Source organism: Plasmopara halstedii (assembly GCF_900000015.1).
Source record: "Plasmopara halstedii genome assembly, contig: Scaffold_614, whole genome shotgun sequence".
In the NCBI taxonomy this organism is placed as follows: Eukaryota; Oomycota; class Peronosporomycetes; order Peronosporales; family Peronosporaceae; genus Plasmopara; species Plasmopara halstedii.
Window position 1 is genome coordinate 619100 of NW_020187532.1, and position 14593 is coordinate 633692.

At 45.6% G+C, this 14593-nt stretch overlaps 5 protein-coding genes across 5 annotated transcripts; 3 read left to right on the forward strand and 2 right to left on the reverse strand.

Moving 5' to 3' along the window:
- Positions 1–672: 672 nt before the first annotated feature.
- PHALS_12149 (EF-hand domain pair) lies at positions 673–3783 on the forward strand (the record flags this gene model as incomplete). The annotated part of the gene is made up of 2 exons (XM_024727644.1): positions 673–3615; positions 3685–3783. The coding sequence occupies 2 exons, from the start codon at positions 673–675 to the stop codon at positions 3781–3783; spliced, it is 3042 nt and encodes a 1013-aa protein (XP_024578201.1).
- Positions 3784–3825: 42 nt separating this feature from the next.
- On the reverse strand, positions 3826–5520 carry PHALS_12150 (DNA polymerase family X lyase domain; the record flags this gene model as incomplete). The annotated part of the gene is made up of 7 exons (XM_024727645.1): positions 3826–4175; positions 4238–4361; positions 4424–4486; positions 4547–4609; positions 4702–4729; positions 4781–5385; positions 5452–5520. 7 exons carry the CDS (start codon positions 5518–5520, stop codon positions 3826–3828), a joined length of 1302 nt encoding a protein of 433 aa, XP_024578202.1.
- A 248-nt stretch (positions 5521–5768) lies between these two features.
- PHALS_12151 (uncharacterized protein) lies at positions 5769–6539 on the forward strand (the record flags this gene model as incomplete). Its single annotated transcript, XM_024727646.1, has 1 exon — positions 5769–6539. One exon carries the CDS (start codon positions 5769–5771, stop codon positions 6537–6539), a length of 771 nt encoding a protein of 256 aa, XP_024578203.1.
- Positions 6540–6750: 211 nt separating this feature from the next.
- On the reverse strand, positions 6751–9474 carry PHALS_12152 (nuclear pore complex protein nup93-like protein; the record flags this gene model as incomplete). The annotated part of the gene is made up of 1 exon (XM_024727648.1): positions 6751–9474. The coding sequence occupies one exon, from the start codon at positions 9472–9474 to the stop codon at positions 6751–6753; it is 2724 nt and encodes a 907-aa protein (XP_024578204.1).
- Positions 9475–10122: 648 nt separating this feature from the next.
- On the forward strand, positions 10123–14379 carry PHALS_12153 (hypothetical protein L917_07581; the record flags this gene model as incomplete). The annotated part of the gene is made up of 2 exons (XM_024727649.1): positions 10123–14218; positions 14297–14379. 2 exons carry the CDS (start codon positions 10123–10125, stop codon positions 14377–14379), a joined length of 4179 nt encoding a protein of 1392 aa, XP_024578205.1.
- Positions 14380–14593: the final 214 nt, after the last annotated feature.

The window sequence follows — 14593 nt, forward strand, 5'->3', positions numbered from 1 at the left end:
GTTACCCTCGCTCTCGCCGTGCCGGATGAGCACCAAGTCGGATAGACGAGGGAGGCGGTCACTGCTGTTGCAATGTATGGAATTGGCATATACACTTGTAGGCGCAGCACATTTGGCAGTCGGGCGGTAAACGCGCAGCGTAATCCTCAACATGGTATTAATGTGCTGGTCTGCTGCGACTGTCGCAACTGACACAGATAGGATGGTCTGTCTATGCTTGCCAGACTACGCAACGACCAATCAACGTGGAGAGAGAGCTTATACCACAATGCCTTTCCGCGACACTTAGAGAAGAAGTGCATTCTTTGTCGATGCGCGGTGAGTAGTACAAGATCTGCATTTTGTTGCATGAACTCACGTCGACGCAGTCACTGCCAAGAATGTCATGCATCTAAAACTCCATTATTAAATCTGATTCGTCGGAGACTAAATTCAGGGTCCGAGTTAAATAAGTACTTGTTTAATTGATATTTTGCTGTATCTTAAGTGATAAAGTCTGAAGGCCATGTTGCGTTCAGGGACTTCCCGTAATAGCAATGATAGATAGATCGTCATGTTATATGTGAGAAATCCTTTGTGAAGGCACCGGCATGAACATTTAAGTAGGATTACATGAGAAAAAACAGTACGTGGACGAGTATTATTATTTTCTTGCAAATGTTGAAGTTAGATATGGAGACTCTTGATGCCAGCTACGCGTTGTTAAGCGACGCTATGGCTCGAAGCCGTGAGCTTCAGGCGAGGTTACGCAGTAGTTTGCCACTGCTATGGACGCACAACGCGCTGGTAATGAAGAGCACCGCACGACCGAGAAGGCGACGAGCTTTGGCTGAACCATCGGCGGATGGTGAAGCGGATCAAACGCTTTTCGCTGTCGGAGAGCAGTCGAGTCAACAGGCAAGCCGTCGATATACGCGCCGTATAGAGTGGGAAGTGGCAAGACGCATTGCGCGAGTTGACCGAGAGCTGCAGCAGTATCCTCCAGCGCAGCGATTTTGGAACCAGAAGACGAGGGAATTAGCATCTACTCGCTCTTCATCACACAGGAAACCCGTCAAGCACGATAAAACGATGAAATCAGTGGGGACTAGTCAGAATATGAAAACTAGGAATACCGCCAATATCATTATCAATCACGAGAAAAAAGCTTGGGTGAAGCCGACGATGAAAGTGGATGCCGCTACTGAAGTACAGTGCGTGTTGAAACATATTGGTACAAGCCCAATCCATGGTGACATTATAAAGAGTAAGACCATAGAGAACGCGAAACCGAATGCGGCGATCAAAACACAGCCTGAACAACAAATTGGCGTGAATGCTACAAAGAAGGAAATTTTGCTAAACGAAGACGTTGTGATGACGCCGACTGTGGAGGAGACGACTAGAAAATCTACAGAAGTGGTCAAGCTACAGGAGAATCAATCTACTCCGGATAAATCTATAATAGAATCAAGCTTTAAAGATTCTGAAGGTGATGAAGGTGATCGTGAAAAAGAATTTGATTTAACAAATGGCCTTCGCGCGGAAACTTCCAACAATGGGGAAGACGGTTCATCTATCATTAAAGAAAACATAGTTATTCAAAACGAGAAAGCAACAGAGAAGGTCCCATCATCATCCATCGGAAGACAAGTAAAATTGTCAGACTTTCGCACCTTACCATCAGAGCCGACTAGCGCGCAGACACGACATCGTGAAAGATCGGGAGATTCAGCAAAAAAGTATTTAAGTGCAGATGTGTTACGACGACTTTTTAGCGACTTAGATAGCGACAAAGATGGTCACGTGAATCGTATCGAAACATGTATGGCTCTGCATCGTCTGCAAATTCGTGTTTCAACCGCTAGAATTATATCATTCTTCCACAACATCCATAAGATTAATGGAAAATGTATGCAAAGTCATCGAACGCAACACCTACCAATGAACGAGCTGATCAACTATAAAGAGTTTGTTGCATTTATCACTGCTGCCTTTGACCAGCAGCATCAGCGAGAATTACAACGAGCGCAGCATGAAGTGAAAATGGTGTCTCCAGCGCTTTTCGGACCATCCAAATCTCCATCCTTGCCCAAATACACAGATCCAAAGACATCGTGCAAAAAAGTAAACATACCCCCAGTCCTGAAACGAGAGGACTATTATCGAGTTTATGAGGTGAAGGACGAAGAATTTGAACAGAAGGAAGAAGCTGGAAAAAGAATGTTTGAAAAAATTCCAGACTTTTTAATCAACCGGATACTTGCGGACAGTTATCAAGAAGTCAGCCTGAAAGCTGAGGAAAAGGCTGTATTTAAAGTACGAAACAGCCGAGAATCCCTTATCGAGCAGAAAGCAGCTGATGAAAAAGTCATTACTGAAATCACTCAGGAGTTGATCAAAGAGCAACTACTAAACAGCACGATATTAACACAGGAAGCGCCTGATGACGTTACTGGCTTGAAAAGAGCTGCAGCTTATTCAAAGCATGAAATGATGCAAGAAGAGTCTGATTGGTATGGAGGTGTCATGGCAAACACTGAGAATATTGATAAGTGGATCGACGTGGTAATTGAAGAGCAAGTATCCAGCGTGGTGCATAAACTCTGCAGAGACAAACAAGTTAACGCGCATAATTCGCTGGCACCTATCGAAGATGCAAACGTAACGATACCCAAAAGTCATTTTGCGAGATGGATAGATAAAGCAACAGAAACTAACGAGCTTTCGGCTTCTGCGGTATTAATTGAAAAAGCTGTGCAAGCCTTTGACGAAAGAATTGAAGAGAATTCTGGAACTGCTCATGAGAATATTGATACAGCTAGTCAAAAGAACGTACCAATTTCTGACCCTTTGACGCACTTTGGTAGATTCATAAATGAATTTACCAGTCGTTCTACTCACGACAACAAGTCCTCTGTTATGTTACGGCCGATCACTTCAATTACAATTCTGCAGCAACTTCGTCAACAGAGGCATCAGAATACTTACAATGAGCAAAAAGTACAATCATTTGTAAGCGCACCATGCAAAAAAGCTTCTAAACCGAATGTTTTAGCTCGGAGTGGAATGAAAAGCGGCATTGATAATATTAACGCAATAAGCCTTGCTGAAGACCTAAACAACAGTCTATCCGGCGATGCAGAAGATGTTTGTGAACTAGTCAATGAAACCGGACGGCAAAATTTAGCTGTATCGATAACAAAGGATTCCGTACCGCTCGATACGATACTTATGGACCCGATGAATGAAGTGGACGCTGCAAGTAGTAAAAGCAGCCATTACAATATTTCAGTGAGTAGCGATATTTCAAGTATCTCCTCCGACGATGAATCGGAAAGTGGAATATATAAGGTAATTAATAGTCATCTTCAGACCAGCGCGCGATCCGTTTGCTACCAGCGGCTGAATCTCGGCCACATCGATCGGTCTGTTTCGGAAAGCAACGATATTGATTCCATTTGCAGTGTAAAGCTATCGGAAGGTGAGCTCTCAACGATACAAAGTTTGGGCTTAAGTGATGGCGAGATATTGGGCAAGTGGAAAAGGATATGTTGTAAGCGCATAAATACAATGGATAGCCAAGAAGAGAGCAGCCAAAACAGCTCCGTTGAATCTGGAGAGCTTCCAGCACTGGTACGTTCTCCAATCGTTACTGTCTTAAAAAGTGAGCCATTACGCTAACATACCTATTGTCATGCCTAGATAAAAATCGATGCAAATTATCGCGGTGCTCGATCTTCTTCCTCCTCGGTTGAGTCCGGCGAGCTCGAAGATGGCGCTTTTGATGATTTTTCATCATGAAACAGCAATAGAGTGCTAGCGCTTAAGTGGCTGGTGGCTCACTTAATCGTCACTGTTACCACTGCCGTTGTTATTCTGACCGTCCAAATCATACGTTTCAAAAAGTGTGGGTTCACCTTGACCAATGCATCCGTAATTATGGTCGCCCATCATATTTTTCGCAAATTCTGATGCGTCTCTTCTTTCCGCCGAAAGTCGCCCCTTCTCTGTTACGCTTACTACATCACCTTGAAGAATTTGGAGTGCATCATTGACATCATTTGAGGCCTTGACAGCAAAAACGTCCTGATCTTGGCCAATAGCTGAGCGTTTGGATACAGTCAATGCCCTTTGCCTGATGCTACTCGAATTCTCTTCCTTCAAACTTTGCTCGACATCTCCACCGCTCTTGACTGCAAAATTAATGTGGTATTTGGTATGAACATCGATTTCTTTAAGAAAAATCTAGGGTTACCTTTTTTCTTGTGTGAATGAAAACGAAGTAGTCGTTTTGCTTCATCATTTTTTATACGCTGTTTACTCTCACAGCCGAGGCCAAACTTTTGTTGAAGCATATCTTGTGCGTATTTCAGATTGATCTGTTGCATATTCAAGTGAAACCGAGTTCGTAATATTTCTGCAGGTTCAGCAAAAGCTCTACCTTTCCATTCTGTTTCGAGTGCATGATAGCTTCCACTGCTTCAGCACGTGCCTCTAAAGGATCCTGTTGGAAAGGATATACATTTAGGTTCGGTACCTACCACGCAGTAGATTTGTTACAAACCTTCGGAAGGTTGATGTTCGCAGCTTCACATTTAGTCACAAGGTCAGCGAGCGAGCGCTGTGCCTGGCGAAGATTCATTTTCGTTATGATGGTGTGGTGTGCCAGTTAGACAAATGATCTATGCAAACACTGGGACAAGGATTATCCAACAGTACCCAAAATTTGTCGTAATTGCGTAAGTGACTACTACTTTTGAAAAATCTAAGTTACTTCGTCACGGGCAGGCCATCGTACTCGCTTAAAGCTGCAGCAAGTCCCTCATTCAGTAATTGGTCCACCTTAGTAGCCACGACTGGGCCCACGTGATCTAGTTTCTTTGCTTGAGCTCCTGAAGTGATGACATGTGGACTGCCACAAATCTCTTTCGCTGCTCGGAGACGAGCAAGTCCTCTTTGTGTGTACCCATTGATCATTTCGTACTCACCCAATTTCACAAGTTGGTTTACAAGTGACTGGTTCTCATCTCGCACGGCAGGCGTGGCCTCCGCTTGCTCTTGAATGCGACTTTTCTTAAAACGTTTCGTCTTTTTCATTCCACTAGCAATAGAAATCTTAGCAGTCGCCGCCCGATCCTGTTCATGAAAGTCGTGGTCGTATTTATCGCTTGCTATGGCATCACGTTGGGTTGTTGTGGGCCTCTCCTGCACAAGTGAGCGTTTTGAGACCAATGCTGGTCGAGATGAAAGTGTCTTTGTTGCAATTTTATCCATTGCCTCAGCATCGTTGCTCAATTCATTTTCTAGTTGATCGAGAGCTTTTGAAATCTGAAGATATCCCAGCGCTTGATTTTTAGTTTTCTGCAAGGCTGCAATTGTCACGCGAAGCGCATGCCAAGGGTCCTGTGTAAGCCATTGGGTTATATTTCGAACGTAATATCGTTACAAAGCGACAACGAATTTAAGAACCTTTGGCAGCCGGATACCCTGCTCTTCGCATTTCAGAATTAGATCCGAGATCGCCGTCTCCGTCTTCATCTCGCTTGATTTCTAGCAAATATAAAGTAATACCAACTGGAAGAGAACGAGACGCAACGTCTCACTCTTCAACATATCGTTAAGTAATTCACGTAAATTAGCAACGTGTTAAATGACAGATTTAAATGTTTGAATTTGAAAAAGGGCACACATAGCGACTGTGATAGTTCATTAATCTAATCTCGAGATCATTATCACCTTCCCGTCACACTGTAAACCACATCATGCAAGATTGCGGCCATATAATGATGTCTCCAATGGACGCTGCAGGCGAAGCGCGTCTAGCAAAGTTGCGCGCGTGTATTCGCAAAAAGTTCGGATCAAGTGGCAGCAAATGCCGCACGAAACGCGCGCTAGTTATGGCGGACGAAGGCTCACCGTCCACGAAAACGCCGCGCACGAGAGTTCGCCAACGCATTGCTCAGGCCTCACACCTCAGCTCAGAACAGCTTTTTGTTCAGCAATTTGGTAGCGGCGTGGAGCTGATGAGTGAAGAGTTTGATCTTGCCCGACCGACCGGTCACCCCGTCCGTTTATCAACCTCATCGACTACCACAATACAACAACAACAAGCAGTCATAGCGCCGACTAATTATTTTTCCTTTGCTTCGATGGCAATATCGAATTCTTCGTTTGCCAGTTCACTTCCTGCACCATTGACTTCCGTCCACAAATTGACGCGACCGAAACACATTCGCACGCCAAGAAAGGCAGCTGTTAAAAGAATACGAGGAGGAGAAGGCAGCGCCGAGAAAGCACTTTTGTTGAGAAAGCCTCGACTTGGTGGAGCCAGCTCCAGTAGCATCAATTACACTGGTTCAAGCGTCTCGGCGATGGGCCATCAGACAGTCACAACCCTGTCATCGTCTTTCGACACTGAGAAAGCTTTTGCGTCTGTCACGAACCAAAATTGCAAGTTCCAGCCTAGCAGCTATTTTTCAGTGACGTCACCAAGTAAATTTCACTTCCCTTCTAGCGCTACGAAACTTTTACCGCAACGCCAGGCACTGCGGCGGTAATGTGAAAGATACGAAGTATGCTCAGAAACAGACGATGTGGAGAAAACACAACGGACGCATTATATGTCAAAACCGTTCGTTCAAAATAAACGTAACCTAGATTAAAAAGCAAGTAAACACAAAACATGACGTGGTAGTGTAACTTATAGCCGCGTTTTGTATTTAGCCTTCAGAAATAGAAGAAAAATTCGAAAATTTTTGCGATCAGATTCTAGTAGATCATGGCCTCCATACGATTTAACCGTTCGATTGTACCCGAGGGTGATCGTAACTTGATCATCCCTGCGAAAGTGACGAGAAGTTCAGCCTTTTTACGCAAAGCGGCGATACCACCACGTCGGGCTTCACCAGAAATTTGAGTCTTTAGGCGTTCTGCATCACGCACAAGGCACTCCATGTAGCCAAGCATAAGAATATGAAAGTTTTGTCGAACACTTTCGTCGAAGGCGACAAAACGGTCGACGCAGAGAGACAAATTACTCGAGGTTTGGGTTGGAACAACCTCCAATTCATCAACGAATCCAATAGCATCTTCATACTGGTGCTTTTCAAATATCTCCAAGAAAATACTTATATTCAAGAGTGTCTGAAAGGCAATAGCAGCGGTGCGCGCATGCCGATTAGCAATGGTCTGCACCCACGGAAAACGCATCCATTTTTCAGCAAACCCCTTGGCTTCACGAAACCATTCCTCTCGTTCTGGCTTAGAAGCGGACAAACTCGAACTAAGCTGCGAGTTAAGCAACACAAGGACTCCTTCAATGTCGCCTGCACTTTTCAACAATGTAAAAGCATCGTGTAGACGACCACGAGCCTCAGCCTTATGCGCAGCTAATAGAATTAATCCCTTGACCTCATCGTCAGGCTCGTCTTTTAACAGGTAGTCGTACAGTCCGCGAGTACGTGACCCGTCTGTATTGTTCGTGAAACCAGCCAGTACGTCAAACATGCGTGTGTCAAGAAGCAGCTCTGACAGCAACTCCTTTTTCGCTGTCAAGTCTGGTATGCAAGCCACATAATTTGCAGCTTCAGCAGCGTTCGAACGCTGAAACCCGTGAATGTATTGACGGATGAGGCGTACAATATCGACAGTCTGTTCATCTTCTTCACCCATCGAGAACGAAGTACACTCTAGCAAACCGTAGTAGTTCAATGTGATTGCAAAGTGTACCGCTTCCAGCAGGAACCCCTTGGAAGCTAAATACTTAATAGCCTTTTCGAATTCTTGCGCTATCAGTAGGATCTCAAAATATAAAAAAGCGGTGAAATTCCCATTTCCAGGCTGTTCAAAATGCGTTGGTCCAAATCTCTGCATACTTTTGGATAGCTTATTGATTGTATAAGATCCGTCAGAATCAGAGCGAGTTACTGCTTTGAATTGTATAAAGCAAAGACGCTGCCACAAATAATCTTCCAAAGTTGTCGTGATACGTTGCTCGTTGGCGTTCACATCACCAAAACACAATAGATTCACAACGCATCGTTCGAACGGGTTTACCACAGAGACTGCGTCAATCGACGAGCTTACTAAACGATGATAACGCCCAATTAAGCGGTCAGATTCGCCAGGGAACTGCTTGGAGAATGCATTTAACGGGGTAGCATTGCGGTCCGAATATAGGCTCCTCTGTTGTACTCGGTATTTCAGAGCACAAATTATATCAGCATCAATGTCAGAAAAGTCACCTGAAACATCGGTCACAAGCTGAAATGCTTCCTGATCACCACCGCAGCGAAGACAGTAATAAACAATGGCCCAAATATTGTCCACATCAGTACTGCTCCCACCTTCATTCGCAGCGTATCGTGAGCTGTGCAAGTGCTTGACAAACGCTTTAATTTCAGACAAAAGATTTGGAACACCACCAATAGCTAAGTTGTTTTTCTGTACGGTTTCCTGCACAAATGCACGAAATTGTTTCTCTAAAAACAAACGAGCACCAACTACAAGATGATGCTGGAGAAGTGAGCGCTGGCTTTCGTCCAGTGAATGTCTCATGGCCTCAAATTCACGCTCCGCTAGCCTTGGTGCACTAGCTTTTGAGGCATCTCCCCCTGCCAGCAAATCATTGACAAGCTGCCAGCACTTATTTACTGCTTCCCATTTGGAGCCAGTTACGGACATTGACACATTCGACGAACACATTCGCTGAAATTGCCGTGCAAGCTCGAAATGACTGCGTGTATTAGGTACTCGACAGCTATTTAGCTCCTTCACAATCATGCAGTATTGCTTCATCTCTTCTGTCAACATACTTTCTTCTTGTAACTGCGACATATGCAAAGATGGCGTTTCTGAAGTTGTGATGGCTGGAGCCTGGAAACGAGGCTGACCAGCAAAAGACGCACCACTCAGTCCTAAACCAGTTGCATTTTGAAGCGCCTGGCGTTTTTCTCGAGCAAAAGAAGAGATATTGGTTCCGAAGACTTCATCCGTCTCCGAAACGCGAGGGTAGTTGCGGATCCCAAGCAGCTTAGCACCGCTTAGATCTTCCAAAAGGCGTTGCTTCGATTCTTCAAAGTCATCAATCATAGCACGATTCATACGGTCGTGGGTGGACTCCACCGTGCGGCGATTCACTTCTTCAATGGCTGTGAGAACAATCATTTCGTGATGGTGAGCTAGATATCCCTCGAGATCCGTCTCGCCTAGGGGTGTCTCGGGTTCGAGCTCGGATGCGATATCGAAATGCTGTAAATCTTTGCTAAGCTTCTCAGTATCGATTCCTTTGGAAGCTAGTAGGAAACTGGCCTTGTCAGTAGCTGGACGCTTCCGATTGCCTGAAGTGGGAACCTGGTCGCTGAGCGTGCGCGACGCAACATCCAGCTGTTCAAGATGCTTTTTAAGACGAGGGATACCCGAATCTCCAAAAGACGTCGTCAGCTTGAGCGAGCTCTGATACAATGCCTGGAAATCTACATCCTTGGTGGCCATGGTGAAATATCGAATGTAGTTTGGTGGGCTATGCTGTATGGATGATAATGATGTGGTGCCCATCAATTTGTTAATGAATCATCTAGCTTTATAGTAAAGTTGTATTATCAGGCTTGGTGTAGTGATTTATTTCATGTTCAGTTTGAATTACTTGGTAAATATTACTTACTTAAACACCGCAGTCTTTAGGTTGTAAAATCGCTGCATATACTAACGATTGACACTAGGTATACGTGTTTTGTCCTAATAGCAATTCACCAAAGCCACAAAATCATCAATGTTATCCTTTACCCAAACCCCTAACCAGCGTAAGGAGAGGGGGTGGTAAACTAAACAATCAATCGTCGATCGCAGATAGGAAATCGCGGCGTGCTGCAAACCTAAGAAGCAGGTTAAGTACACGCAGTTCTCGTCGGGTAAATCCACGCGACGAAGAGCAAGTGGCTTGTACGTGTACTTGAGCCTGACCCGCAGCGGCACTCGCTAGCGATCCTTAGCGACCAAGTGCAAAGAATCCGCTCTCTTAAGTACGCTTCCCTCTGAGGCGGGGTTGCCAGTTTTACCCACAGGCGCTAAGATTTTTTTGACGCTCAATTTCTACCTCGATTCTTACAGCCAGATAAACTGACAGATAGTTTACATAAAGATATGGCGTGGACTTGCACTGCATGCGAGTTTGCAGCCAATGAGGATGGACAAGCGGCGTGTGTGGCCTGTGGCTCCGAACGTCCTGAACAGGAGCAAAAGGAAACCGCAGACGAGTCGGATAATGGCGAAGTGGCTCTTGAAGTTGTAGTCATTGAGCTTCCGGCGAAAGAAAAACTTGGTGTAAAGCTGATGCCTCCTAAAGATGGTGTGATCAATCATGGTCTTGCTATTGATAATATCAACAATCCATTACTGGAAAATAAAGTGCAGGCTGGCGATCTGATTGTGGCTATCGGAGGAAAAAATGTAGATGGTATGGGCTTTTCGGATGCCATCGATTTGATCCGAAAATTACCACGACCTCTTGCAATTTCGTTTGAAATTGATGAAGTGCGACGTCAAGAAGTTGTGCGTGAAAAGTTTCAACAAAATCAAGACGATGATTTAGACACACAATTAACAACATACGCAGTGGTCTTTGACAATGGTCCCATGGGTCTTAATTTGGAAGAAGCTGTCCGATATGGTATCGATGGTGCTGTCGTGCGTGCACTTAAGGGTCAAGCCAAGACAAGTGGAATGATTTCGGTAGGCGACATCGTATACAAAGTGAATGAGACGGATGTACTCTGTATACCATATCTTGAGGTTATGAATGTGCTTCGAAATGCGACAGCTCCGAAAACGCTGCAATTTGTGCCAAAGGACAAATTAGCGGATGTTCAGCGCGTTAACTCGCGCCACTCAGAGTCTTTCCGGCTTCGTGAATCGACATCGCATGTAAAGCAAAAGCTGATGAATAATCCACGAATCGTAAAGGATGAGGGTCATGATGGGGATGACAATCAATCAATTGCTCAGTTGATTCTTGACAATCAAGGTGCAACAATTAAAAAGGGTCGCATGTACAAGCAGGGTCGAGTTATGCGAAACTGGAAGTCTCGATACTTTGTCCTGAGCGTGTCGAAAGTTGAATATTTTAAAAGTCCCAGCTCGACAACTTCGCGTGGTGAAATGAGTTTCTTAAATCACCGCAGCACGGTGCGTTCCTTGCCCGGAACGGGAGATGTGGTGTGTCGCTCACCAAACGTCACTGCTGAGTTTCTGCTGGAACTCCGCGTTGATGATCGTCGTATGGTCATGGCGTGTACGTCTGAATCTGATAAAAAGGGCTGGATGGATGCTATAAAGCTGGCAATTGATGCTTCAAAGACTGTCAATCGCACTCAAAATCTTAACGAATCACTGCGAGAAGCCAAAGCGTTGCGAACACAGCGTACTGAGAGTCTTTCAATGGACGGTACTTTCTTAGAACGAAACGCGGGTGGACGTCTTTCTCAGTTCAATTACGAGGCTTTTTCGACTCCCGTGATTCATGTTGGTGTTTTGTCAGCAACGAATTTGACCAAGTCGGGCAGCTCTATAAATGCATTGTGCGAAGTTACGGTGGGTGCAGAAACTTTCAAGACTTCAGTGGTGAAGAATCAGCGGTCTCCTGTTTGGAAGCAAGACAACTCAGCTTCTTTTGAGGCTCCAAGTGACGATATGGTGGTGGAGATTCGTATTTTTGATGAGCACTTGTTTCGAACGACAGAGCTTGTCGCGACGCTTTCGATACCTCTGAAGTCGCTACCTAACATGCAAAAGACTACGAAAAAATATCCTCTTGCTCTTGGTAGCCGTTCAGCAGGAGCCGTTCTGACTTTATCACTAGAATATGTGAACAAACAGAAGGCATATGAAGAGGATCAGGAACGTGGCCGTCTTGATGATGATTTGAGCCGCAACGGTATGATGAACGAGCGCGATGAGATGGTTAAAATTAAGGCTGAGGCTCAGATGGCCGCCGATGAAGCTACACACCACGCTGCTCGAGCTCAGGAAGAAGCTCATATGCTGCTTGAGCAATCCCGGCAGAAAGCTGAAGCAGCTATGGCCGCAGCACGTGAAGAGCAGCGTGAGGGTAAGGCAGCTGTGGAGAAAGCTATGGCAGAAGCAGCAAGGGCTAAAGAAGAAGCTGAAAAGCAGCTTGCTGAGGCTAGAAGAGCACAAGAAGAGGCTCAGAAGCTTATTGAGGCAAATCGCCGTATCCAGGAATCGGATGTCCAGGGTCCATCAATTTATGCTCAATATCGCCGCATGGTTCAGGATGGTCATTCAAACGATGATGTAAAGAAAAAAATGCAAGAAGATGGTATTGATGAGGCTGGCATTGGGGCATTTTTTGATGGTATCAACTCTTATGACGAAAAAATTCGCGCTTTGCAGGCAGAAGTGGAAAAACTAAAGCGCAGCCGCTCCACGCGGCAGAAGGATGAACCTAGAGCACAGGATATGCTAGCTAATCTGGATATTTCTAGCGACCAAGTAAAGTTGCTACGTCGCTTGTTGAAGCTGGAAAAGCAGCTGCAGCAAGCTGGTATTGCTGTCGCTGCTGATATTCCTTACGAAGAGGCTATGGCAAAAGTTCAAGAAATTTCAAAACGGATGCAAGAAATCGGTTCGGCTGATGTGACGCATCCAGACCCTGCAATTCAGAAGCAGCTTCGTGAAGAGTATTACCGTTTAGAGCAGGATATGGAGAAGTATAACACTGCCTTGATGCTAACTGACGAGTATGCCGCTGAAGAAGCACGGAAGGAACGCGAGTGGGAGGAGGAAAATTATGAGGAGAATATGAAAGCACTGAAAGCCATACGTCGGATGATGCCAGTCGATGTGAAGAAGATGTCAGAAGCGGATCTTCAGACAGTACCATCGGCGACTGGGAAGACGCTTTCGCGTGAAATCGCTCGCAAATTTAAGCGAACGAACGTTTTGGAGTTGCTTCGCATGGATCCAGCAGACATTGCGAAGAATCATCCGTCGCTGCTGGATAATCTTCGTGTGACTGGTCTGACGGTGACCGAACGTCGTGCCCTGCACATGCACTTGCGTGACATTGCAGACACTTGGAAATCGCAACAGGGTGAAGAAATGACAAAAAAGAAATACGAGTGGTTTAAAACGCTGAAGGAGACGTTTAAGACTGTTGTGAACTCGTACAATAAGCACGTAAAGCAGTACGGACCCGAAGATAACCACCCGTATGCTACCCGTGACGATCCGGACATCGGTTGTCCTATGCTTGGTAAACAGTGCCCAATCAAAGCAAATAGAGCCCCTGCATACGACCAGGATCTCGGGCATCCTGATGGAGACGTGTACATGGAATCCACAGTTCAAAAAGGTAACCCCGACGATGCCGGCGCTAGAGCTCTTGCAGAAGCGCAAGAGCTGGCGCGTGCAAAACTTGCAAACTCTCGAGCTGACGCTTTGAAGAAACACTATCGCAATGTACGACTTGTTGCTGAAGCGAATGGTGCGTGCGAATTAATCGACACCTCACTGGATCAAGTCGAGAATAGGCAATTGCTCTGGTTTCAAGCACGACTTAAACGCCGACTTGAGCGTACGGAGACTGCTGCTACAATCAAGGTGGAGCTGGCCGAATTTGGCGAGCTTGTTAATGAGATTCGTTTGGCAAGTTTGAAGTTTGCCGAAAGATCGGGAATGAATCTATCGGGTAAACGGGATTCATCGCGCGATGCAAAAGATACGCGATCATCTATTGAATGTAATCTGATACTGCTTTACTGTGAGGCGGTGGCTGACTGCTTTGACGGTATGGACGAACGCATGGAGGAGGTAAAGGCGAATGACAAGCGCCTGCTTTCGGCAATTCCTATCATGCGGGGCCTTTTAAAAGATCTAGCTGAAAAGAGTCGTGCTACGCTTGACTCACTGAAAGATAAAGGTCCACCAGTGACCCGTCGCGTGAAAACTCGAGCTGAAATTTTAAAAGAAGCAAAGGAGAAGAACAAAAGTGCTACAGCACCGGCAGAGGCCGAAGCAGCTGAGGAAGTGAACCCCAGTCGGGCTGTGCATCCAATGATGGCTGCCAGAGGGAGAGGGCGTGGCGGTCGCGGGGGTGGACGTAATGACCTCTTTTCAGCTATTCAGGGCCGTGGTAGTGGCGACGATGCGGGTCCTCCTACTGACTTTCTCTCTTCGATTCGGGGTCGTGGTCGGGGCAAGCCCGGAGGTCCAGGACGTGGTGATTTGTTTTCTGCAATCAAGGCGCGTGGAGGTGATGATGGTGGGCGTGGTGGCCGGGGTGGTGATTTGATGTCAGCAATTCGCGGCCGTGGCGATGGAGGTGCGAATCCTGGACGTGGTGATTTCTTGTCTGCTATCGCTGCACGAAAAAAGGAGTAGTGATCAAATATATGAGACTAAAAGGTAAAAAGAACATAGTACTACCGTCGAGGGCCTTAATATTGCATCAACGGGAAGAAATTAATGCCTCAAAGCATATTTTCTAAAATTGTTAGATTTTCACAATTGGTCCTGTTGCTTCGATTTCAGATACAAATAAAAAAAGAGAGAATAAAAAAAATGCCCAACTTTTGCCATATATAAAAAAAATATC